This window comes from Coturnix japonica, unplaced genomic scaffold (assembly GCF_054131305.1).
Source record: "Coturnix japonica strain WE unplaced genomic scaffold, WE-NBRP24 Scf114, whole genome shotgun sequence".
Taxonomy (NCBI): domain Eukaryota; kingdom Metazoa; phylum Chordata; class Aves; order Galliformes; family Phasianidae; genus Coturnix; species Coturnix japonica.
This window is the reverse complement of record NW_028189017.1, coordinates 76,349-102,872: the sequence shown is the minus strand read 5'-3', so window position 1 is coordinate 102,872 and position 26,524 is coordinate 76,349. Positions and strand designations below refer to the sequence as shown.

Sequence of the window (26,524 nt, the reverse complement as noted above, 5' to 3'; positions counted from 1 at the left end):
GGGAACACCCATAGGGAACACCCATAGGGGACACCCATAGGGGACACCCATAGGGGACACCCATAGGACACAGTGGGATACCAATAGGGGATAACAGGGACACCCAAAGGGATGGGGACACCCATAGGGGACAGTGGGACCCCCATAGGGGATACCCATAGGGGACACCCATAAAAAATACCCATAGGGAACACCCATAGGGGACACCCATAGGGATGTGGACACCCATAGAGATCAATAGAGACACCCATTGGGATGGGGACCCCCATAGGGGCCAATGTTGGCACTCACTGCTCGGACGCGAGGATCATCTTGGCCAACATGGGCTCCACCGGCAGCTCGGCCATTCGCCGGCCCAGCTGGGGACACCACGAACAACCATTAACAACCAGTAACCCATCCCAGTCCATCCCAGTCCACCCCATTCCCATCCCATTCCCATCCCAGTCCATCCCATCCCATCCCATCCCCATCCCAGTCCACCCCATCCCCATCCCATCCCCATCCCCATCCCATTCCCAGTCCACCCCATCCCCATCCCATCCCCATCCCATTTCCATTCCATCCCATTCCCATCCCATTCCCACCCCACCCCATCCCATTCCCACCCCATTCCCCCCCACTCCCCCCATCCCCCCCCACACCGTGGTGAGCTCCCCGAGGTGGTTGAGTGCCCCCAGTGCATAGAGCTGCTCCAGCGCCAGCAGCAGCGCCTCGTGGGGGGGGGGGTCCAGGAAGTCGAAGTGGATGAGGTCATTGATACCTGGGGGGGGGCACACAATGTCAGCCCCCAACAGACCCCCCCACACACCCCATACCCCCCTACTGACCCTATACCCCCCCCCACAGACCCCATACCCCCCCCTCCCGGCCCCACACCCCCCTACAGACCCTTACAGCCCCCTACCGACCCTACAGCCCCCTAAAGACCCCCTACAACCCCCCATCACTGACCCCAAAACCCCCTCAAAGACCCCCTAGCCCCCCACAGAACCTATACCCCCCTACAGCCCCCCCACAGACCCTCTATGGGTCCACCCCTACAGACCCACACCCCCCCAACCGACCCTATACCCCCTTCACCGACCCCACACTCCCCCCACAGACCCCTCCCACCCCCATAGTCCCCACACCGCCCCCCATAGACCCCATGGGCCCCACACGGCCCCATAGTCCCCACACCGTTCTATAGGCCCCACCCCACCCCCCATAGGCCCCATAGGCCCCACACGGCCCCATAGGCCCCACACCGCCCCATAGGCCCCACACTGCCCCCCATAGGCCCCATAGGCCCCACACCACCCCATGGGCCCTATAGTCCCCATAGTCCCTTCTGTGCCCCCCATCCCATAGGCCCCACACTGCCCCATAGGCCCTATAGTCCCCATAGGGCCCCACACCGCCCCATAGGCCCCACTCTGCCCCATAGACCCTATAGACCCCACAGACCCCATAGATCCCACACTACCCCATAGACCCTATAGACCCCATACACCCCACACCACCCCATATACCCCATAGACCCCATAGTCCCCTCTGTGCCCCATATCCCATAGGCCCCACACCACCCCCCATAGACCCCATAGTCCCCACAGTCCCCTCTGTGCCCCATATCCCATAGACCCCATAGGCCCCACACCACCCCATAGGCCCCATATACCCCATAGGCCCCATAGACCCCATAGGCCCCACAGGCCCCCTCACCGCCTCATAGGCCCCATAGGTCCCACACTGCCCCCCATAGGCCCCATAGGCCCCACACCACCCCATAGACCCCATATGCCCGATAGACCCCATATGCCCGATAGACCCCATAGGCCCCACACCACCCCATAGGCCCCATAGGCCCCATATACCCCATAGGCCCCACACCACCCCATATACCCCATAGACCCCATAGGCCCCACACCACCCCATAGTCCCCATAGTCCCCTCTGTGCCCCATATCCCATAGACCCCATAGGCCCCACACCACCCCATAGACCCCATAGACCCCATATACCCCGTAGACCCCATAGGCCCCATATACCCCATAGACCCCATAGGCCCCACATCACCCCATAGGCCCCATAGGCCCCACATCACCCCATAGACCCCACATCACCCCATAGGCCCCATAGGCCCCACATCACCCCATAGACCCCATAGGCCCCATAGGCCCCACATCACCCCATAGACCCCATAGGCCCCACATCACCCCATAGGCCCCATAGGCCCCACATCACCCCATAGACCCCATAGGCCCCACATCACCCCATAGGCCCCATAGGCCCCACATCACCCCATAGGCCCCATAGGCCCCACATCACCCCATAGACCCCATAGGCCCCACATCACCCCATAGACCCCATAGGCCCCACATCACCCCATAGACCCCATAGGCCCCACACTACCCCCCATAGGCCCCATAGGCCCCACATCACCCCATAGACCCCATAGGCCCCACATCACCCCATAGGCCCCATAGGCCCCACATCACCCCATAGGCCCCACATCACCCCATAGGCCCCATAGGCCCCGCACACACCGAGGCTCTTGAGCAGCAGCACGAGGCAGCCCAGATCCGCGCGTTGTATTTCGGGCACCGCCGTCTCCTCCAGCTCGTGCTGGAACGCCCAGGCCGTGTACAGCCGGAAACACTTCCCAGGGGCAACACGGCCTGCCCGCCCTGCGCGCTGATTGGCTGAGGCCTAAAGGGGCGGAGACGAGCGTGAGGTGATCTGAGAGCTGATTGGATGAGAGGGTTGGGCGGGAAATGAGGCCTAAAGGGGCGGGAAAGGAGGCCTAAAGGGGCGGAGACGAGCGTGAGGTGATCTGAGAGCTGATTGGATGAGGCCTAAAGGGGCGGAGACAAGCGTGAGGTGATCTGAGCGCTGATTGGATGAGGCCTAAAGGGGCGGAGACAAGCGTGAGGTGATCTGAGCGCTGATTGGATGAGGGGGTTGGGCGGGAAATGAGGCCTAAAGGGGCGGAGACGAGCGTGAGGTGATCTGAGAGCTGATTGGATGAGGCCTAAAGGGGCGGGAATTGAGGCCTAAAGGGGCCGAGACAAGCGTGAGGTGATCTGAGAGCTGATTGGCTGAGGCCCTAAAGGGGCGGAGACGAGCGTGAGGTGATCTGAGAGCTGATTGGATGAGGGGGTTGGGCGGGAAATGAGGCCTAAAGGGGCGGAGACGAGTGTGAGGTGATCTGCGCGCTGATTGGATGAGGGGGTTGGGCGGGAAATGAGGCCTAAAGGGGCGGAGACAAGTGTGAGGTGATCTGAGAGCTGATTGGCTGAGGCCTAAAGGGGCGGGAATTGAGGCCTAAAGGGGCGGAGACCAGCGTGAGGTGGTCTGAGTGCTGATTGGATGAGGTCTAAAGGGGCGGGAATTGAGGCCTAAAGGGGCGGAGACAAGAGTGAGGTGATCTGAGCGCTGATTGGATGAGGGGGTTGGGCGGGAAATGAGGCCTAAAAGGGCGGATACCGGTGTGAGGTGATCTGAGAGCTGATTGGATGAGGCCTAAAGGGGTGGAGACGGGTGTGAGGTGATCTGAGAGCTGATTGGCTGAAATTGGCAGAGATATAATGGGATGGAGATGGAGTCTGAGGAGATCTCCGCACTGATTGGCTGAGGACTGCATGGGTATGATAGGATGGCTATGGGCCTCACATCTATGGGTGCTTATAGGGGCTATGGGGCACTTATGGGGTTTTGATGGGGTTATGGGGTGATGGTTATGGGGCTATGGGGCACTTATGGGGTTATGGGGCTATGGGGCCTATGGGGTTGTTGGGAGCTTAAGGGGCTATGGGGGCTATGGGGATGTGAGGTGTCTATTGGGTTATGGGGTTATGGGGCACTTATGGGGTCTTGATGGGGTTATGGGGTGATGGTTATGGGGTTATAGGGCACTTATGGGGTTATGGGGTGATGGTTATGGGGCTATGGGGCCTATGGGGTTGTTGGGAGCTTATGGGTATATGGGTCTATGGGGCTGTGGGGCACTTATGGGGCTATGGGGCCAAGGCTTATGGGGATGTGGGGTGCTTATGGGGTTATGGGGCACTTATGGGGCTATAGGGTTACAGGTTATGGGTATGTGTGTTGCTTATGAACCTATGGGGCACTTATGGGGTGATGGTTATGGGGTTACATGGCACTTATGGGGCTCTTATGTCCCTATGTGTCAGCATGGAGGTCTGTCCCTAGGGGGCGCTGTTACCCGTGAGCAGGGAGTGACGATGAGCGACTCCATCCCAGTCCTTGCGCTGTAACTCTTCTGCTTACAGAACCCGGGATCCAGCACATACACGATCCCGTCGATGGTCAGCGACGTCTCTGCGATGTTCGTGGCCACCACCACCTTTATAAGGGACCCGTAAGCCACGCCCACTTCCGGGACACGCCCACATCGAGCTCCGCCCACTTCCGGTACGAACCCCATTGCGCTCCACCCACTTCCGGGTTAGTGCCCATTGGGCCCCCGCCCACTTCCGGATCAGCCACCATTAAAGCTCCGCCCACTTCCGGTATTGACTCTCATTAAGCCCCTCCCACTTCCGCGTTGAATCCGCTCACGTGACCTCCGCACTCTCTTAAAGGGGCAACGCCTCCCACCGTGCCACCTTCCCTCCCTTAAATGGGCAATGGAGGTGGGCCCACACTCTTAAAGGAGCCTCGCATCCTCTCTTAAAGGGGCAATGTCTCCCATCGTGCCACATTCCCTCCCTTAAGTGGGCAATGCGTTCTTTGTGGGGTGGGCCCACATGGTCTTAAAGGGGCCACGCCCCACCCTATGTCACACCCTCTTCCCTTAAAGGGGCAATGCATCTCTGTGGGGTCAGCCCCAAGTTCTTAAAGGGGCAATTCATTTTGTGGTGTGTGCCCACACCCTTTCTTAAGGGGGCAACACCCCTCCCCAGACCACACCCTCTCTTAAAGGGCCAACACCCCTCAGACCCGCACCCCCCCTCTTAAAGGGGCAACACACACTCTGCGAGGTGGGCCCACCCCCTACCCCCAAAACCCTTCTCTTAAAGGGCCAGCGCTCACTTTCCGGGCTCCGGGCGGCGTGGGCTCGAAGATCCGAGCCTGCATGTCTGAAGGGAGGTTGGCGTAGATGGGCAGCACCAGCAGCTCCGCCATCTTGGAGCCCAGGCGACGGCAGCGCTCCTGGAGCAGCTCCACGCAGGCCTCAATCTCCTCCTATGGGGGGGATATGGGGGGGTCAGGGACAATATAAGGGGGGGCGGGGGTTGGGGACACCATAGGGGGACATTAAAGGGATAGAAGGGGGGTTGGGGGCACCATAAAGGGACATTAAAGGGATGGGGGGGGATAGGGGCTCCATAAGGGGACATTAAAGGGATGGGGGGGGGTTGGGGGCTCCATAGGGGGACATTAAAGGGATGGGGGGGGGAGGGGACGCCATAGGGGGGGACATTAAAGGGATGGGGGGGGATAGGGGCTCCATAAGGGGACATTAAAGGGATGGGGGGGGTTGGGGACACCATAAGGGGGACATTAAAGGGATGGGGGGGGTTGGGGGCACCATAAAGGGACATTAAAGGGATGGGGGGGGATAGGGGCTCCATAAGGGGACATTAAAGGGATGGGGGGGGTTGGGGACACCATAAGGGGGACATTAAAGGGATGGGAGGGGGGTTGGGGGCACCATAGGGGGACATTAAAGGGATGGGGGGGGTTGGGGGCTCCATAGGGGGACATTAGGGGGATAGGGGGGGGTTGGGGTCACCATAGGGGGACATTAAAGGGATAGAAAGGGGGTTGGGGGCTCCATAGGGGGACATTAAAGGGATGGGGGGGGGGTTTGGGGTCACCATAGGGGGACATTAAAGGGATAGGGGGGGTTGGGGGCTCCATAAGGGGATATTAGAGGGATGGGGGGGGGAAGGGACACCATAGGGGGACATTAAAGGGATAGGGGGGGTTTGGGGTCACCATAGGGGGACATTAAAGGGATAGGGGGGGACATAGAAAGGGGGAGGGGGGAGGTTGGGGACACCATAAGGGGGATATTAGAGGGGTCAGGGGGGAGGGGGAGGGCTGGGGACATGATAGGGGGTCATTAAAGGGATGGGGGGGTTGTTATTATGGGGGGGGTCCACGAGACCCACCTGTCCGGTGAGGAAGACGAGGATGTCCCCCGGGGGCTGCGTGACGTGGATCTGCAGCACCGACACCACACAGGCCTCCAGGTAATCGGCCTCGGGGGCCTATGGGGGGGAATAGGGGGGATCAGAGCCCCATAGCAACACATACCCCCCTCATGTCCCCCCCCATGTCCCTATATCACCCCATATCCCCCCCATCCCTTCCCATCCCCCCTATATCCCCCCCCCATCCTCCCAACCCCCCATATTCCCCCCCATACCCCTATATCCCCATCCTATACCCCCCATAACCCCCATATCCCCCATATATCCCCCTATATATCCCCCATATCCCCCCCATAACCCCCATATCTCCCCTCAAACACCCCCATAACCCCCATATATCCCCCTATATATCCCCATAACCCCCATATACCCCCATATCTCCCCCTATATCCCCCTATATTCCCCCATCTCCTCCCATCTCCCCCTATATCCCCCCATCTCCCCCTATATATCCCCCATATCCCCCCATAACCCTCCATACCCCCCCATAACCCCCATATATCCCCCTATATCTCCCTATATCCCTCCATATCCCCCCATATCTCCCTATATCCCCCCATATCTCCCTATATCCCCCCCATATCCCCCCCATAACCCCCATATCCCCCTATATTCCCCCCATACCCCTCCATATCCTCCCATATCCCCCCCATAACCCCCATATCCCCCCATATCTCCCCCCATAACCCCCATATATCCCCCTATACCCCCTTATATCCCCCCTATATCCCCCTATAACCTCTATATCCCCCCATATCCCCCTGTATCCCCTATATCCCCCCCAGTTTCACCCCATAACCCCCTATATCCCTCCCATAACCCCATATCCCCCCCCATAACCCCATATATCCCCCTATATATCCCTATATCCCCCCCATAACCCCATATCCCCCCCCATAAACCCCATATCTCCCCCCATACCCCTCCATATCCCCCATATCCACCTATATCCCCCCATATCCCCTCCCATAACCCCGATATCCCCCCATAACCCCCATATCTCCCCCCAAACACCCCCATAACCCCCATATATCCCCCTATATATCCCCCATATATCCCCCTATATATCCCCCATAACCCCCATATACCCCCATATCTCCCCCTATATCCCCCTATATTCCCCCATCTCCTCCCATCTCCCCCTATATCCCCCCATCTCCCCCTATATATCCCCCATATCCCCCCATCACCCTCCATACCCCCCCATAACCCCATATCCCCCCCATAACCCCATATACCCCCCCATAACCCCCATATATCCCCCTATATACCCCCTATATCCCCCCATAACCCCATACCTTGGTATAGTAGATATCCACAGGGAACCTCCTTCCCGGGATCCTAAAGACGGGAGCGTCGTCGAAGAAGGTTGAGAATCGTTGTGTGTCCAACGTGGCCGACGCCACCAGAACCTTCAGTTCGGGTCGGAACCGGGCGATGTCCTTCACCAGCCCAAACAGGACGTCGGTGTGTAGGGTGCGCTCGTGGGCCTCGTCCACCATGATCACACTGATGGGGATAGGGGGGGGTTGGGGTCAGTGGGGTCTTTGGGGTCTTTGGGGTGGGTTTGGGGTCAGTGAGGTGGGTTTGGGGTCATTGAGGGGGGTTTGGGGTCAGTGGGGTCTTTGGGGTGGGTTTGGGGGTCAGTGAGGTGGGTTTAGGGAAAGTGGGGTGGGTTTGGGGTCGTTGAGGTTATTGAGGTGGGTTTGGGGTCTTTGGGGTGGGTTTGGGGTCAGTGAGGTGGGTTTAGGGTTATTGAGGGGGGTTTGGGGACGTTTGGGGTCAGTGGGGTCTTTGGGGTGGGTTTGGGGTCGTTGAGGTTATTGAGGGGGGTTTGGGGTCTTTGGGGTGGGTTTGGGGTCAGTGAGGTGGGTTTGGGGTCTTTGGGATCATTGGGATGGGTTTGGGGTCTTTGGGGTGGGTTTGGGGTCAGTGGGGTGGGTTTGGGGTCAGTGGGGTGGGTTTGGGGACGTTTGGGGTCAATGGGGTCTTTGGGGTGGGTTTGGGGTCAATGAGATGGATTTGGGGTCAATGAAGTGGGTTTGGGGTCTTTGGGATCATTGGGTTGGATTTAGGGTCTTTGGGTTGGCTTTGGGGTCATTAAGGTGTATTTAGGGTCTTTGGGGTGGATTTGGGGTCATTGGGGTCAGGTTTGGGATCATTAAGATGGATTTGGGGTCATTAAGGTGTATTTAGGGTCTTTGGGACGTATTTAGGGTCATTAATATGTATTTAGGGTCTTTGGGGTGGCTTTGGGGTCATTAAGGTGTATTTAGGGTCATTAATATGTATTTAGGGTCATTAATATGTATTTAGGGTCATTGGGGTGGCTTTGGGGTCATTAAGGTGTATTTAGGGTCTCTATTTGGGGTCCCTATTCCCACCTGTAGGACGCGAGGTCGGGCTCGGTGAGGAACTCCCTGAGCAGCATCCCGTCCGTCATGTACTTGAGCAGCGTGCGCTCCGACGTGCAGTCCTCAAAGCGGATACTGTACCCCACCTACATATGGACCCATAGCGCCCCATAGCGCCCCATAGCATCCCATATAACCCATATACACCCATAGCCACCCCATAACCCCCCATATACCCCCATATCCATCCCATATCCGCTCCGACGTGCAGTCCTCAAGGCGGATACTGTACCCCACCTAAAGACAGTCCCATAGCGCCCCATAGCGCCCCATAGCGCCCCATATAACCCCACAGCCACCCCATATAACCCATATACCCCCATATCTATCCCATATCCGCTCCGACGTGCAGTCCTCAAAGCGGATACTGTACCCCACCTACAGACGGACCCATAGCGCCCCATAGCGCCCCATAGCATCCCATATAACCCATATAACTCATATAACCCCATAGCCACCCCATAGCACCCATAACCCCCCATATCCACCCCATATCCCCCCCACATCCCCCCACACCCCCCCATATCCCCCCATACCCCCCCACACCCCCACACATCCCCCCATATCCACCCCATATCCCCCCATATCCCCCTATATCCCCCTATATCCCCCCATAACCCCCTATATCCCCCCATATCCCCCATATATCCCCCCATATCCCCCCATATCCCCCATATCCCCCCATATCCACCCCATATATCCCCATATCCACCCCACATCCCCCTATATCCACCCCATACCCTCCCATACCCCCCCCATATCCCCCATACCCCCCCATATCCACCCCACATCCCCCCATATCCACCCCATATCCCCCTATATCCCCCCATATCCCCCTATATCCCCCTATACCCCTATATCCCCCCATAACCCCCTATATCCCCCATATATCCCCCCATATCCCCCCATAACCCCCTATATCCCCCCATATCCCCCATATCCCCCCATATCCCCCCCACTCACCTCATTGCCCAGCTTGGTCCCCATTTCCACGGCCACTCTTGCAGCCACACTCATGGCCGCCACCCTCCTGGGCTGGGTCACCCCGATCTTCATCCCCTGCCTCGTGTACCCCTACATTTGGGGTGGGGGGTGTTAATATGGGGGGGGGGTTTCATCCTATTGCCCCCCACCCCCCCCTTATAATACCCCCAGTGCCCCCCCAAGCCCTTTATCTGCCCCCAATCCCCCCATAACCCACCCCATCTCCCCCCCATCTCCCCCTATAAATCCCTATAACCCCCCATAGCCCCCCATAACCCCCCATATCCCCCCCTAGGACCCCCTTTTCCCCCCATATTCTCCCCTAGGACCCCCATCTACCCCCATATCCTCCCCATTGTCCCCCATATCCCCCCTTACCACACCATATCCCCCCATATCCCACTCTAGGACCCCCATATCCCCCTATCTCCCCCCATAACCCCCTAGGACCCCCTTTTACCCCCATATCCTCCCCTAGGACCCCCATATCCCCCCATATCCTCCCCTAGGACCCCCATATCCCCCCATATCCCCCTCTAGGATCCCCTTATCCTCCCATATCCCCCTCTAGGACCCCCTTATCCCCCCATATCCTCCCCTAGGACCCCCATATCCCCCCATATCCTCCCCTAGGACCCCCTTATCCCCCCATATCCTCCCCTAGGACCCCCTTATCCCCCCCATATCCCCCCATCTCCCCCCATATCCTCCCCTAGGACCCCCATATCCCCCCATCTCCCCCCATGTCCCCCCATACCCCACCTCCTCATGCAGGTACTGCGGTATCTGCGTTGTCTTCCCGGACCCTGTTTCCCCCCATATCCTCCCCTAGGACCCCCATCTCCCCCCGTATCTCCCCCCATAACCCCCCATAGCCCCCCACTGTCCCCCATACCACCCCATAATCCCCCATATCCCCCCCTAGGACCTCCTTACCCCCCCATATCCCCCCCTAGGACCCCCTTAACCCCCCATATCCTCCCCTAGGACCCCCATCTCCCCCCATAACCCCCCATTGTCCCCCATATCCCCCCATCTCCCCCCATATCCCCCCCATAACTCCCCTTATCCCCCCATCTCCCCCCATAACCCCCCATATCCCCCTCTAGGACCCCCATCTTCCCCCATATCCCCCCCTAGGACCCCCATAACCCCCCATAACCCCCCATAACCCCCCCTAGGACCCCCATATCCCCCCATATCCTCCCCTAGGACCCCCTTATCCCCCCATAACCCCCCATATCCCCCTCTACGACCCCCTTAACCCCCTATATCCTCCCCTAGGACCCCCATCTGCCCCCTTACCACCCCATATCCCCCCATATCCCCCTCTAGGACCCCCATATCCCCCCCTAGGACCCCCTTTTTCCCCCATATCCTCCCCTAGGACCCCCTTATCCCCCATATCCCCCATATCCTCCTCTAGGACCCCTTATCCCCCATATGCCCCCCATCTCCCCCCATAACCCCCCATATCCCCCCCTAGGACCCCCATCTCCCCCCATAACCCCCCCATTGTCCCCCATATCCTCCCCTAGGACCCCCATCTCCCCCCATATCCCCCCATAACCCCCCATTGTCCCCCATATCCCCCCATCTCCCCCCATATCCCCCCCATAACTCCCCTTATCCCCCCATCTCCCCCCATAACCCCCCATATCCCCCTCTAGGACCCCCATCTGTCCCCTTACCACCCCATATCCCCCCATATCCCCCTCTAGGACCCCCATCTCCCCCCATATCTCCCCCATATTCCCCCATATCTCCCCCATATTCCCCCATATCTCCCCCATATCCCCCCATCTCCCCCCATGTCCCCCCATAACCCCCCCTAACCCCCCTAGGACCCCCATCTCCCCCCATGTCCCCCCATATCCCCCCATACCCACCTCCTCATGCAGGTATTGCGGTATCTGCGTTGTCTTCCCGGACCCTGTTTCCCCCTCTATGACCAGGATCTGATGCTGGGCGATGGCAGCCACCAGTTCATCCCGATAAGGAAATATGGGCAGCGAACGTCGAACCTCCTGAGCCGAGCGACGGCGACGTTCCGCCTCTGGGATTGGGGAGGGGGCTTCCTGGGGTAAATGGCATCGAATGGGGTCGGGACCCCCAAAAAGAGCCCCAAAACCTGCATTTATTGACCCAAAATAACCCCCAGGAGCCCCAAAACCTGCATTTATTGACCCAAAATACCCCCCAGGACCCCTAAATCCCCCATTTATTGCCCCAAAGACCCCACAGGACCCCCAAATCCCACATTTATTGCCCCCAAATCTCCCATTTATTGCCCCAAATACCTCCCAGGACCCCAAAATACCTCCCAGGACCCCCAAATCACCTCATTTATTGCCCCAAATCCCCCCAGGACCCCCAAAATAACCCGTTTATTACCCCAAATACCCCCCAGGACCCCCAAAATACCCCATTTATTGCCCCAAAATACCACCCAGGACCCCAAATCCCCCATTTATTGACCCAAAATAACCCCCAGGACCCCAAAATACCCCATTTATTGACCCAAATACCCCCCAGGAGCCCCAAAATACCCCATTTATTGCCCCAAAATACCCCCCAGGAGCCCCAAAACCTGCATTTATTGACCCAAAATACCCCCAGGAGCCCCAAAACCTGCATTTATTGACCCAAAATAACCCCAGGAGCCCCAAAACCTGCATTTATTGCCCCAAATACCCCCCAGGAGCCCCAAAACCTGCATTTATTGACCCAAAATAACCCCCAGGACCCCTAAATCCCCCATTTATTGACCCAAAATAACCCCCAGGACCCCAAAATCCCCCATTTATTGCCCCAAAATCCCCCCCAGGAGCCCCAAAACCTGCATTTATTGACCCAAAATCCCCCCCAGGAGCCCCAAAACCTGCATTTATTGACCCAAAATCCCCCCCAGGAGCCCCAAAACCTGCATTTATTGACCCAAAATCCCCCCCAGGAGCCCCAAAATACCCCATTTATTGACCCAAAATAACCCCAGGAGCCCCAAAACCTGCATTTATTGACCCAAAATCCCCCCCAGGAGCCCCAAAATACCCCATTTATTGACCCAAAATACCCCCCAGGAGCCCCAAAACCTGCATTTATTGACCCAAAATAACCCCCAGGACCCCAAATCCCCCATTTATAGACCCAAAATAACCCCCAGGAGCCCCAAAACCTGCATTTATTGCCCCAAATACACCCCAGGAGCCCCAAATCCCCCATTTATTGCCCCAAATACCCCACAGGACCCCTAAATTGCCCCTTTCTCCCCCCATATCCCCCCCAGCCCCCATTTCTCCCCCCATATCTCCCCTAACCCCCATTTCTCCCCCCATATGCCCCCCTAGCCCCCATTTCTCCCCCCATATCCCCCCCATACCCCCCTTTCTCCCCCCACATCCCCCCCAGACCCCCATTTCTCCCCCCATATCCCCCCCTAACCCCCATTTCTCCCCCCATATCCCCCCCCAACCCCCCTTTCTCCCCCCATATCCCCTCCTAACCCCATTTCTCCCCCCATATCCCCCTCTAACCCCCATTTCTCCCCCCCAGGACCCCCAATATCCCACTCAAATACCCCTTTCTCCCCCCATATCCCCCCTCTAACCCTCATTTCTCCCCCTATATCCCCCCCTAACCCTCATTTCTCCCCCCATATCCCCCCCAACCCCCATTTCTCCCCCCATATCCCCTCCTAACCCCCCTTTCTCCCCCCATATCCCCCACAGACCCTCATTTCTCCCCCCATATCCCCCCCTAACCCTCATTTCTCCCCCCAAAGACCCCATAACCCCCTCAAATACCCCTTTCTCCCCCCATATCCCCCCCTAACCCCCATTTCTCCTCCCATATCTCCCCCAGACCCCCATTTCTCCCCCCATATCCCCCCCAGACCCCCATTTCTCCCCCCATATCCCCTCCTAACCCCCATTTCTCCCCCCATATCCCCCCCTAACCCCCATTTCTTCCCCCATATCCCCCCCTTACCCCCATTTCTCCCCCCATATCCCCCCCTAGCCCCCCTTTCTCCCCCCATATCCCCCCCTTACCCCCATTTCTTCCCCCATATCTCCCCCAGACCCCCATTTCTCCCCCCATATCCCCTCCTAACCCCCATTTCTCCCCCCATATCCCCCCCTAGCCCCCCTTTCTCCCCCCATATCCCCCCCTTACCCCCATTTCTTCCCCCATATCCCCCCCAGACCCCCATTTCTCCCCACATATCCCTCCTAGCCCCCATTTCTCCCCCCATATCCCCCCCTAACCCCCATTTCTCCCCCCATATCCCCCCCTAACCCTCATTTCTCCCCCCAAAGACCCCCCTTACCCCCTCAAATACCCCTTTCTCCCCCCATATCCCCCCCCAACCCCCCTTTCTCCCCCCATATCCCCTCCTAACCCCATTTCTCCCCCCATATCCCCCCCTAACCCTCATTTCTCCCCTCAAAGACCCCCATAACCCCCTCAAATACCCCATTTCTCCCCCCATATCCCCTCCTAACCCCCATTTCTCCCCCCACAGACCCCCCTAACCCCCATTTCTCTCCCCAAGGACCCCCCTTACCCCCTCAAATACCCCATTTCTCCCCCCATATCCCCCCCAGACCCCCCTTTCTCCCCCCATATCCCCCCCTAACCCCCATTTCTCCCCCACATATCCCCCCCAGACCCCCCTTTCTCCCCCCATATCCCCCCCTAACCCCCATTTCTCCCCCCATATCCCCCCCCAACCCCCATTTCTCCCCCCATATCCCCCCCAGACCCCCATTTCTCCCCCTATATCCCCCCCAGACCCCCATTTCTCCCCCCACAGACCCCCCTAACCCCCATTTCTCCCCCCAAGGACCCCCCTTACCCCCTCAAATACCCCATTTCTCCCCCCATATCCCCCCCAGACCCCCCTTTCTCCCCCCATATCCCCCCCTAACCACCATTTCTCCCCCCATATCCCCCCCTAACCCCCATGTCTCCCCCCATAGACCCCCCTAACCCCCTCAAATACCCCTTCCTCCCCCCATATCCCCCCCTAACCCCCATTTCTCCCCCCATATCCCCCCCTAACCCCCATCTCTCCCCCCATATCCCCTCCTAACCCCCATTTCTCCCCCCATATCCCCCCCTAGCCCCCATTTCTCCCCCCATATCCCCCCCTAACCCCCATTTCTCCCCCCATATCCCCCCCTAACCCCCATTTCTCCCCCCACAGACCCCCCTAACCCCCATCTCTCCCCCCATATCCCCTCCTAACCCCCATTTCTCCCCCCATATCCCCCCCCAACCCCCCTTTCTCCCCCCATATCCCCTCCTAACCCCATTTCCCCCCCCATATCCCCCCCTAACCCCCATTTCTCCCCCCATATCCCCTCCTAACCCCAATTTCTCCCCCCATAGACCCCCCTAACCCTCATTTCTCCCCCCATAGACCCCCCAGACCCCCATTTCTCCCCCCCAGGACCCCCAATATCCCCCTCAACAGTCCCTTTCTCCCCCCATATCCCCCCTAGCCCCCATTTCTCCCCCCATATCCCCCCCAACCCTCATTTCTCCCCCCAAAGACCCCCATAACCCCCCTTTCTTCCCCCATATCCCCCTCAGACCCCCATTTCTCCCCCCACAGACCCCCCTAACCCCCATTTCTCCCCCCATTTCTCCCCCCTAGCCCCCATTTCTCCCCCCATATCCCCCCCAGACCCCCATTTCTCCCCCCATATCCCCCCCAACCCTCATTTCTCCCCCCATATCCCCCCCTAACCCCCATTTCTCCCCCCATATCCCCCCCAGACCCCCATTTCTCCCCCCATATCCCCCCCTAACCCCCATTTCTCCCCCCATATTCCCCCCAGACCCCCATTTCTCCCCCCATATCCCCCCCAACCCTCATTTCTCCCCCCATATCCCCCCTAACCCTCATTTCTCCCCCCAAAGACCCCCCTTACCCCCTCAAATACCCCTTTCTCCCCCCATATCCCCCCCTAGCCCCCATTTCTCCCCCCACATCCCCCCCTAACCCCCATTTCTCCCCCCACATCCCCCCCTAACCCCCATTTCTCCCCCCACATCCCCCCCTAACCCCCATTTCTCCCCCCAAAGACCCCCCTTACCCCCTCAAATACCCCTTTCTCCCCCCATATCCCCCCCTAACCCCCATTTCTCCCCCCATATGCCCCCCTAACCCCCATTTCTCCCCCCACATCCCCCCCTAACCCCCATTTCTCCCCCCAAAGACCCCCCTTACCCTCTCAAATACCCCTTTCTCCCCCCATATACCCCCCTAGCCCCCATTTCTCCCCCCATATCTCCCCCAGACCCCCATTTCTCCCCCCATATCCCCTCCTAACCCCCATTTCTCCCCCCATATCCCCCCCTAGCCCCCATTTCTTCCCCCATATCCCCCCCCAACCCCCCTTTCTCCCCCCATATCCCCTCCTAACCCCCATTTCTCCCCCCATATCTCCCCCAGACCCCCATTTCTCCCCCCAAAGACCCCCCTTACCCCCTCAAATACCCCTTTCTCCCCCCATATCCCCCCCTAACCCCCATTTCTCCCCCCATATGCCCCCATAGCCCCTCTATTCACCTTCTCAGGCTCGGTTCCCTGCATCTGCACGGCGCTGACGAACTGAATCATCTCATCCTCCTCCAAGATAAAGTCGTAATTGGGGGGGGGTCGACGTTGGGCGGCATCACGGGCCCCAAATCGTAACGAGGCCGCCCCCATTCGTTCCTCTTCCCATCGTCTCTGTTCATCCCTGGGGGCCAAACGTTCCTCTTCTGTATTGGGGTCTTCACGCTCTGGGATTTTCTATGGGGAGAAATGGGGGGAAATGAGGGGAAAAAGGATCAAAATGGGGCTACAAAGGGGCTGAAAGGGGGATTTGGGGTGATGAAAGACCCCAAATCACCAGAAAAATACCCAAAATTGGGGATTTCTGGTGCCAAAAGACCCCAAATCAACCTGAAATTGCCCCAAATTGGGGATTTTCGGTGCCAAAAGACCCCCTAAAACCACCATAGATTTGGGATTTTCAGCCCCAAACCCCCTATTTTCAGCCCCAAACCACCAAGAAATGGGGATTTTCAGCCCCAAACTCCCTATTTTCAGCCCCAAACCACCAGGTAATGGGTATTTTCAGCCCCAAACCACCAAGAAATGGCTATTTTCAGCCCCAAATCCCCTATTTTCAGCCCCAAACCCCCTATTTTAAGCCCCAAACCACCAAGTAATGGGTATTTTCAGCCCCAAACCCCCTATTTTCAGCCCCAAACCACCAAGAAATGGCTATTTTCAGCCCCAAACCCTCAAATAATGGCTATTTTCAGCCCCAAACACCCAAATAATGGCTATTTTCAGCCCTAAACCCCCAAATAATGGCTATTTTCAGCCCCAAATCCCCTATTTTCAGCCCCAAACCCCCTATTTTAAGCCCCAAACCACCAAGTAATGGGTATTTTCAGCCCCAAACCCCCTATTTTCAGCCCCAAACCACCAAGTAATGGCTATTTTCAGCCCTAAACCCCCAGATAATGGGTATTTTCAGCCCCAAATCCCCAAATAATGGCTATTTTCAGCCCCAAACCCCCAAATAATGGGTATTTTGGGTATCTATCCCACCTTATCCCTGCTCTCCTCAGGCATGTAATACCGATTGCTCTTCTCCAGCTTCTCCTTCTCCCCTGCTCTCTTATATTCCTTTGCCAAATCCCGGACCCTCCTCTTATATTCCAGCTCCCGTCTCTCGTTGCTGGTCAATGTTTCCTCCCCAAACAGATATTCCTCGTCGGCGATCTCAGCTTCCAGCTCTTCCAGTTTGTCCTTTTCCCTTTTAGCCAGGTATTCGCGACGGGATTTCTTACGGAGCTCGGGGACCTACAGGGGGAGATTGGGGATGGATTTCAGCCCATTGGAAGGGGGTATGGGGTCTTAGGGGTCCATTGGGGTCTTAAGGGTCCATTGGAAGGGGGTATGGGGTCTTAGGGGGTCCATTGGGGTCTTAAGGGTCCATTGGAAGGGGGTATGGGGTCTTAGGGGGTCCATTGGGGTCTTAAGGGTCCATTGGAAGGGGGTATGGGGTCTTAGGGGGTCCATTGGGGTCTTAAGGGTCCGTTGGAAGGGGGTACGGGATCTTAGGGGTCCATTGGGATGGATTGAAGGGGTTTCAGCCCATTGGAAGGGGATATGGGGTCTTAGGGGTACATTGGAAGGGGATATGGGGTCTTAGGGGTACATTGGAAGGGGATATGGGGTCTTAGGGGTACATTGGAAGGGGATATGGGGTCTTAGGGGTCCATTGGAAGGGGGTATGGGGTCTTAGGGGTCCATTGGAAGGGGATATGGGGTCTTAGGGGTCCATTGGAAGGGGGTATGGGGTCTTAGGGGTCCACTGGAAGGGGGTATGGGGTCTTAGGGGTCCATTGGAAGGGGGTATGGGGTCTTAGGGGTCCATTGGAAGAGTGTATGGGGTCTTGGGGGTCCATTGGAAGGGGGTATGGGGTCTTAGGGGTCCATTGGGATGGACTGAAGGGGTTATAGTCCATTGGAAGGGGGTTTGGGGTCTTGGGGGTCCATTGGAAGGGGGTATGGGGTCTTAGGGGTCCATTGGGATGGACTGAAGGGGTTATAGTCCATTGGAAGGGGGTTTGGGGTCTTGGGGGTCCATTGGAAGGGGGTATGGGGTCTTTGGGGGTCCATTGGGGTCTTAAGGGTCCATTGGAAGGGGGTTTGGGGTCTTAGGGGTCCATTGGGATGGATTGGAGGGGTTTCAGACCATTGGAAGGGGATATGGGGTCTTAGGGGTCTTGGGGGTCCATTGGAAGGGGATATGGGGTCTTAGGGGTCCATTGGAAGGGGGTTTGGGGTCTTAGGGGTCCACTGGAAAGGGGTGTGGGGTCTTGGGGTTCCATTGGAAGGGGGTATGGGGTCTTAAGGGTCCATTGGAAGGGGATATGGGGTCTTAGGGGTCCATTGGAAGGGGATATGGGGTCTTAGGGGTCCATTGGAAGGGGGTATAGGGTCTTAGGGGTCCATTGGGATGGATTGAAGGGGTTATAGTCCATTGGAAGGGGTATGGGGTCTTAGGGGTCCATTGGAAGGGGATATGGGGTCTTAGGGGTACATTGGAAGGGGGTTTAGGGTCTTAAGGGTCCATTGGAAGGGGGTATGGGGTCTTAGGGGTACATTGGAAGGGGATATGGGGTCTTAGGGGTCCATTGGGATGGATTGAAGGGGTTATAGTCCATTGGAAGGGGGTTTGGGGTCTTAGGGGTACATTGGAAGGGGATATGGGGTCTTTGGGGGTCCATTGGAAGGGGATATGGGGTCTTAGGGGTTCACTGGAAGGGGGTATGGGGTCTTTGGGGGTCCATTGGGGTCTTAAGGGTCCATTGGAAGGGGGTATGGGGTCTTAGGGATCCGTTGGGATGGATTGAAGGGGTTTCAGTCCATTGGAAGGGGGTATGGGGTCTTAAGGGTTGATTGGAAGGGGGTATGGGGTCTTAGGGGTCCATTGGAAGGGGGTATGGGGTCTTAGGGGGTCCATTGGGGTCTTAAGGGTCCATTGGAAGGGGGTATGGGGTCTTACGGGTCCATTGGGGTCTTAATGGCCCCATTGGAAGGGGGCATGGGGTCTTTGGGGGTCCATTGGGGTCTTAAGGGTCCATTGGAAGGGGGTATGGGGTCTTAGGGGTCCATTGGAAGGGGGTATGGGGTCTTAGGGGTCCATTGGAAGGGGGTATGGGGTCTTAGGGGTCCATTGGGATGGATTGGAGGGGTTTCAGCCCATTGGAAGGGGAAATGGGGTCTTAGGGGTCCATTGGAAGGAGGTCTGTGGTCTTAGGGGTCCATTGGGATGGATTGAAGGGTTTTAGGGGGTATAAAGGGTCGGATTTGGGATGAGTGGGGTTTGGTTGGTTGTTGGGAACATTCTTTGGGGTCTCACCATCGTTTTTTGGTCTTCTTCAGCAACTTTGAGGCGTTTTTGGGCTTCTTCGTAGGCCTGGGAATGAGAGAGGAAGGGAAATGGGGTGAGGCCCCAAATCCCAGAGACCCCAAAATCCCATCCAAGGACCCCAAAATCCCATCTATAAAACCCAATCCCAACCTCAAACCCACCCAAGGACCCCCAAAAAACCACCCAAGGACCTCAAAATCCTACCAAGGGACCCCAAAATCCCACCCAAGGACCCCATAATCCCATCCAGAAGACCCAATCCCAACCACAGACCCCTCAAACCACCCAAGGACCCCATAATCCCATATATAAAGACCATAATCCCACCCAAGGACCCCATAATCCCACCCAAGAACCCCAAAATCCCATTTATAAAACCCATAATCCCACCCAAGGACCCCAAAATCCCATCTATAAGACCCATAATCCCACCCAAGGACCCCATAATCCCATCTATAAGTCCCATAATCCCACCCAAGGACCCCAAAATCCCATATATAAGACCCATGGACCCCATAATCCCATCTATAAGACCCATGGACCCCATAATCCCATCTATAAGACCCAAGGACCCCATAATCCCATCTATAAGACCCAAGGACCCCATATTCCCATCTATAAGACCCATAATCCCATCTCTAAGACCCAAGGACCCCATAATCCCATCTATAAGACCCATAATCCCATCTATAAGACCCATGGACCCCATAATCCCATCTATAAGACCCATAGACCCCATAATCCCATCTATAAGACCCATAGACCCCATAATCCCATCTATAAGACCCATAGTCCCATCTATAAGACCCATAATCCCATCTATAAGACCCATGGACCCCATAACCCCATCTATAAGACCCATAATCCCATCTATAAGACCCATAGTCCCATCTATAAGACCCATGGACCCCATAATCCCATCTATAAGACCCATAGACCCCATAATCCCATCTATAAGACCCATGGACCCCATAATCCCATCTATAAGACCCATAATCCCATCTATAAGACCCATGGACCCCATAATCCCATCTATAAGTCCCATAATCCCACCCAAGGACCCCATAATCCCATCTATAAGACCCATGGACCCCATAATCCCATCTATAAGACCCAAGAACCCCATAATCCCATCTATAAGTCCCATGGACCCCATAATCCCATCTATAAATCCCATAATCCCACCCAAGGACCCCAAAATCCCATATATAAGACCCATGGACCCCATAATCCCATCTATAAGACCCATAGACCCCATAATCCCATCTATAAGACCCATAATCCCACCCAAGGACCCCATAATCCCATCTATAAGACCCATGGACCCCATAATCCCATCTATAAGACCCATAATCCCATCTATAAGACCCATGGACCCCATAATCCCATCTATAAGACCCAAGGACCCCATAATCCCATCTATAAGACCCATAATCCCACCCAAGGACCCCATAATCCCATCTATAAGACCCATAGACCCCATAATCCCATCTATAAGGCCCATGGACCCCATAATCCCATCTATAAGACCCATGGACCCCATAATCCCATCTATAAAACCCATAATCCCACCCAAGGACCCCATAATCCCATCTATAAGACCCATAATCCCATCTATAAGACCCATGGACCCCATAATCCCATCTATAAAACCCAAGGACCCCATAATCCCATCTATAAGACCCATAATCCCATCTCTAAGACCCAAGGACCCCATAATCCCATCTATAAAACCCATGGACCCCAAAATCCCATCTTTAAGACCCATGGACCCCATAATCCCATCTATAAGACCCATAGACCCCATAATCCCATCTATAAGACCCATAATTCCACCCAAGAACCCCATAATCCCATCTATAAGACCCATAATCCCATCTATAAGACCCATAATCCCATCTATAAGACCCATGGACCCCATAATCCCATGTATAAGACCCATGGACCCCATAATCCCATCTATAAAACCCATAATCCCATCTATAAGACCCATGGACCCCATAATCCCGTCTATAAGACCCATGGACCCCATAATCCCATCTATAAGACCCATAATCCCATCTATAAGACCCAAGGACCCCATAATCCCATCTATAAGCCCATGGACCCCATAATCCCATCTATAAGACCCATAATCCCATCTATAAGACCCATAATCCCATCTATAAGACCCAAACCCACCTAAGGACCCCATAGTCCCACCCAAGGACCCCATAGTCCCATCTATAAGACCCATGGACCCCATAATCCCATCTATAAGACCCATAATCCCATCTATAAGACCCATAGACCCCATAACCCCATCTATAAGACTCATAGTCCCATCTATAAGACCCATAATCCCATCCCTAAGACCCATAGACCCCCAATCCCCCCCAGCACCTTGGCGTCGGGTCGGGTGAGGACGTTGCGGGTGCGATCGCGGTCGCGGCGTCGCAGACGTTCAGCGAATGCGTCACGTTCTTCCAGGTCCCGAAGCCGTTCCCGCTCCGACGCTTCCCATTCTGCTTCTGGTTCTTCTGATGGATCCTCAGCTCTATGGGGTCATATTAAGGGAGGTAAAAATGACCCATAAGGAACCAACATAAAGATATTGATCCTATAGGAACCTACTGATCCCATAGGAACCCATTGATCCCGTAGGAACCCATTGATCCCGTAGGAACCTACTGATCCCACAGGAACCCATTGATCCTATAGGAACCTACTGATCCCATAGGAACCCATTGATCCCGTAGGAACCCATTGATCCTATAGGAACCCATTGATCCCATAGGAACCTACTGATCCCATAGGAACCCATTGATCCCATAGGAACCTACTGATCCCATAGGAACCCATTGATCCCATAGGAACCCATTGATCCCATAGGAACCCATTGATCCCATAGGAACCTACTGATCCTATAGGAACCTACTGATCCCATAGGAACTCATTGATCCCATAGGAACCCATTGATCCCGTAGGAACCCATTGATCCCATAGGAACCCATTGATCCCGTAGGAACCCATTGATCCCGTAGGAACCCATTGATCCCATAGGAACCTACTGATCCCATAGGAACCCATTGATCCCATAGGAACCCGTTGATCCTATAGGAACCTACTGATCCCATAGGAACCCATTGATCCCGTAGGAACCTACTGATCCCATAGGAACCCATTGATCCCGCAGGAACCCATTGATCCCATAGGAACCCATTGATCCCATAGGAACCCATTGATCCTGTAGGAACCCATTGATCCTATAGGAACTCATTGATCCCATAGGAACTCATTGATCCCGTAGGAACCCATTGATCCCATAGGAACCCATTGATCCCATAGGAACCTACTGATCCCATAGGAACCCATTGATCCCATAGGAACCCATTGATCCCATAGGAACCCATTGATCCCATAGGAACCTACTGATCCTATAGGAACCTACTGATCCCATAGGAACTCATTGATCCCATAGGAACCCATTGATCCCGTAGGAACCCATTGATCCCATAGGAACCCATTGATCCCGTAGGAACCCATTGATCCCGTAGGAACCCATTGATCCCATAGGAACCTACTGATCCCATAGGAACCCATTGATCCCATAGGAACCCGTTGATCCTATAGGAACCTACTGATCCCATAGGAACCCATTGATCCCGTAGGAACCTACTGATCCCATAGGAACCCATTGATCCCGCAGGAACCCATTGATCCCATAGGAACCCATTGATCCCATAGGAACCCATTGATCCTGTAGGAACCCATTGATCCTATAGGAACTCATTGATCCCATAGGAACCCATTGATCCCATAGGAACCCATTGATCCCATAGGAACCCATTGATCCTGTAAGAGCACGAGAGGAACCCAATATCCCAATAGGAACCCAATAACCTACAGGAGACCAAGAGAAACCCTATTGGGACTCCTATACTAAAAGGAGAGCTCAAATAACCCAAAAGAACCCCAAAAAGCCCTAATAACCAACAGGACCCCAATGGGACCTCAAGGACCAACAGGACCCCAATGGGACCTCAAGGACCAACAGGACCCCAATGGGACCCCAATGGGACCCCAATGGGACCCCAATGGAACCCCAATGACCAACAGGACCCCAATGGGACCCCAATGGGACCCCAATGACCAATAGGACCCCAATAGGACCCCAATGGGACCCAATGGGACCCCAATGACCAAGAGGACCCCAATGGGACCCCAATGACCAACAGGACCCCAACGGGACCCCAATGGGACCCCAAGGACCAACAGGACCACAATGGGACCCCAATGGGACCCAATGGGACCCCAATGACCAACAGGACCCCAATGGGACCCCAATGGGACCCCAATGGGACCCCAATGACCAACAGGACCCCAATGGGACCCCAATGACCAACAGGACCCCAATGGGACCCTAATGGGACCCCAACAACCAACAGGACCCCAATGGGACCCCAATGACCAACGGGACCCCAACGAGACCCCAATGGGACCCCAATGGGACCCCAATGGGACCCCAATGACCAACAGGACCCCAATAGGACCCCAATGGGACCCCAATGACCAACAGGACCCCAATGGGACCCCAATGGGACCCCAATGACCAACAGGACCCTAATAGGACCCCAATGGGACCCCAATGACCAACAGGAACCCAATGGGACCCCAAAGACCAACAGGAACCCAATGGGACCCCAATGACCAACAGGACCCCAAGAACCAACAGGAACCCAATGGGACCCCAATGACCAACAGGACCCCAACGGGACCCCAACGGGACCCCAATGGGACCCCAATGACCAACAGGACCCCAACAGGACCCCAATGGGACCCCAATGGGACCCCAACGACCAACAGGACCCCAATGGGACCCCAATGGGACCCCAATGACTAACAGGACCCCAATGGGACCCCAATGGAACCCCAATGACCAACAGGACCCCAATAGGACCCCAATGGGACCCCAATGATCAACAGGACCCCAATAGGACCCCAATGGGACCCAATGGGACCCCAATGACCAAGAGGACCCCAATGGGACCCCAATGACCAACAGGACCCCAATGGGACCCCAATGGAACCCCAATGACCAATAGGACCCCAATAGGACCCCAATGGGACCCAATGGGACCCCAATGACCAACAGGACCCTAATAGGACCCCAATGGGACCCCAATGGGACCCCAATGACCAACAGGACCCCAATAAAACCCCAAAGACCCCCATAACCCCCCCCTGTGTGTCCCCCCCAACCCCACTCACGGTTCCGGTGCCGTCTCGGTGTCGTTCTCAGGCGACTCAGATCGCTGGCGGCGTCGCAGATGTCGGCGTCGCTGTGGGGTGGGGGTGGGCTCAGAGCTGCCCCCATCCCCCTCCTCATCGCTCTCTATGGGGCGATAACCCCGACTCCTTCGCTGCAGCTCCAGCGCCGCCCGCTCAGCCGCCCGCCCGGGGGGCTCCTTAGGGGGATCGCGGGGGATCTATGGGGCGGGGCTTCGTTAGGACACGCCCCCCTTCGTTTGCATAGCCACGCCCCTTCATTTCCATAGTCACGCCCCTTCATTTCCATAGTCATGCCCCTTTTATTTCCATAGCCGCGCCTCTTTCATTTGCATAGCCACGCCCTTCGTTAAAATAGCAACACCCCCTTCTTTTCCATACACACGGCCCCTCATTTACATAACCATGCCATCATTTACATAACCACGCCCCTCTTTTCCATGGCCACGCCCCCTTTATTCCCATGACCACGCCCTCTTCATTTAAATAGTCACGTCCATTTCGTTTCCATGGCCACGCCCCTTCATTTGCATAGCCGCACTCCTTCATTTCCATAGCCACACCCCCTCATTTCCACGGTCATGTCACGTCTCATTCATTTGCATAGCCACGCCCCCTTCATTAAAATAGCCACACCCCCTTCTTTTCCATACACACAGCCCCTCATTTACATAACCATGCCCATATTTACATAGCCACGCCCCCTTCATTTCCATAGTCACGCCTCTTCATTAAAATAACCACATCCCTTATTTCCATAGCCACGCCCCCTTCGTTTCAATAGCAGCGCCCCTTCATTTCCATAGCCCCGCCCCTTTTATTTCCATAGCCACGCCCCATCGTTTCAATAACCACGCCCCCTTCATTTCCATAGCCACGCCTCCCTATTTTAATAGCCAATAACAGACCAGAACCCGATAACCAACAGGATCCCATTGGCTGAAGCCAACCCCGTGGCCCCCAACCACATTCATTGACAAGCCCCGCCCGCTAATTAGCATAACACATATCACTAATTAGCATAGCCACGCCCACAAAAGTCAGGGTCCGCCCACTAATTTGCATGGCCACGCCCCCAAACCCCCCCATTCTCAGCTCACCCTCCTTGTCTTCCTATAGGCCACGCCCCCTGTCTATCATCCCTCCCCACCAATCACACAAGGCCTTCCCTCTTTAAGCCCCGCCCCCTTTAGGCCACGCCCACTCTTCCTGAAAGCCCCTCCCATTGCCCCGGAAGTCCCACTCACTCAAACCGGAAGGCCTACTCACTCAAACCGGAAGTCCCACTCGATCAAACCGGAAGGCCTACGCACTCAAACCGGAAGGCCTACACGCCCGGCCCACTCACCTTCCCCCACAGCTCTCTCGCGAACTCCCGGACTCTCGGCTCTTCCACCTTCAGCGCCTCCGTTTCCCGCAGCCTGTCCAGCAGATCCTCCACATTCCGGCTCCGTTTCGCCAAGGCCACCAGGAAGGCGGGGACATGGCGGCCGCTCATCCCCAGCAGCTCCTGCAGCTCCTCGGCCACCCATCGCTCCAGCGCGGCCGCCATCTTCCCACTTCCGGCCGCCTCTACGGCCTCACTTCCGGCGGCCGCTACGAGCCTACTTCCGGTTCCGGCCCGCGGCCCACTGCGCATGCGCACTTCCGCCACCCGGCCCTACCGTAATGCTGCGTGAAGCTGCGCAGTAAAACCCCCCCCCCCCCCGTGATACCGGAACAAAAACCTCAAAAACAAAGAAAAAACG

The 26,524-nt window shown here is 56.2% G+C and overlaps 1 protein-coding gene across 3 annotated transcripts; it reads right to left on the bottom strand.

Moving 5' to 3' along the window:
* Nucleotides 1-173: 173 nt before the first annotated feature.
* DHX16 (DEAH-box helicase 16) lies at nt 174-26,394 on the bottom strand. 3 transcript variants are annotated; one of them, XM_085535271.1, is made up of 16 exons: nt 26,125-26,393; nt 24,759-24,976; nt 21,891-22,044; nt 19,497-19,553; nt 17,174-17,428; nt 16,139-16,363; nt 11,451-11,639; nt 9,541-9,651; nt 8,548-8,663; nt 7,462-7,672; nt 6,122-6,220; nt 5,037-5,189; nt 4,207-4,347; nt 2,528-2,690; nt 645-763; nt 174-359 (listed from the first exon to the last, which is right to left on the bottom strand). In XM_085535271.1, exons 1-16 carry the CDS (start codon nt 26,326-26,328, stop codon nt 288-290), a joined length of 2,487 nt encoding a protein of 828 aa, XP_085391397.1. In that variant the 5' UTR covers nt 26,329-26,393; the 3' UTR covers nt 174-287. The 3 variants fall into 3 exon arrangements, with proteins under 3 accessions (XP_085391397.1, XP_085391398.1, XP_085391400.1); XM_085535272.1 differs by lacking the exons at nt 174-359; nt 645-763; nt 2,528-2,690 and adding an exon at nt 3,020-3,283 and having other exon boundaries at nt 26,125-26,394; XM_085535274.1 differs by lacking the exons at nt 174-359; nt 645-763; nt 2,528-2,690; ... (3 more) ...; nt 7,462-7,672; nt 8,548-8,663 and adding an exon at nt 8,796-8,955 and having other exon boundaries at nt 26,125-26,394.
* Nucleotides 26,395-26,524: the final 130 nt, after the last annotated feature.

Coding starts and splice junctions, on each gene's coding strand:
- DHX16 (XM_085535271.1), bottom strand. CDS start 26,328: ATGGCGGCCGCGCTGGAGCGATGGGTGGCCGAGGAGCTGCAGGAGCTG. Junction 17,429..19,496: donor AAGAAGACCAAAAAACGATG/GTGAGACCCCAA, acceptor CTCCCCCTGTAG/GTCCCCGAGCTCCGTAAGAA. Junction 5,190..6,121: donor TCGTCTTCCTCACCGGACAG/GTGGGTCTCGTG, acceptor TCCCCCCCATAG/GAGGAGATTGAGGCCTGCGT.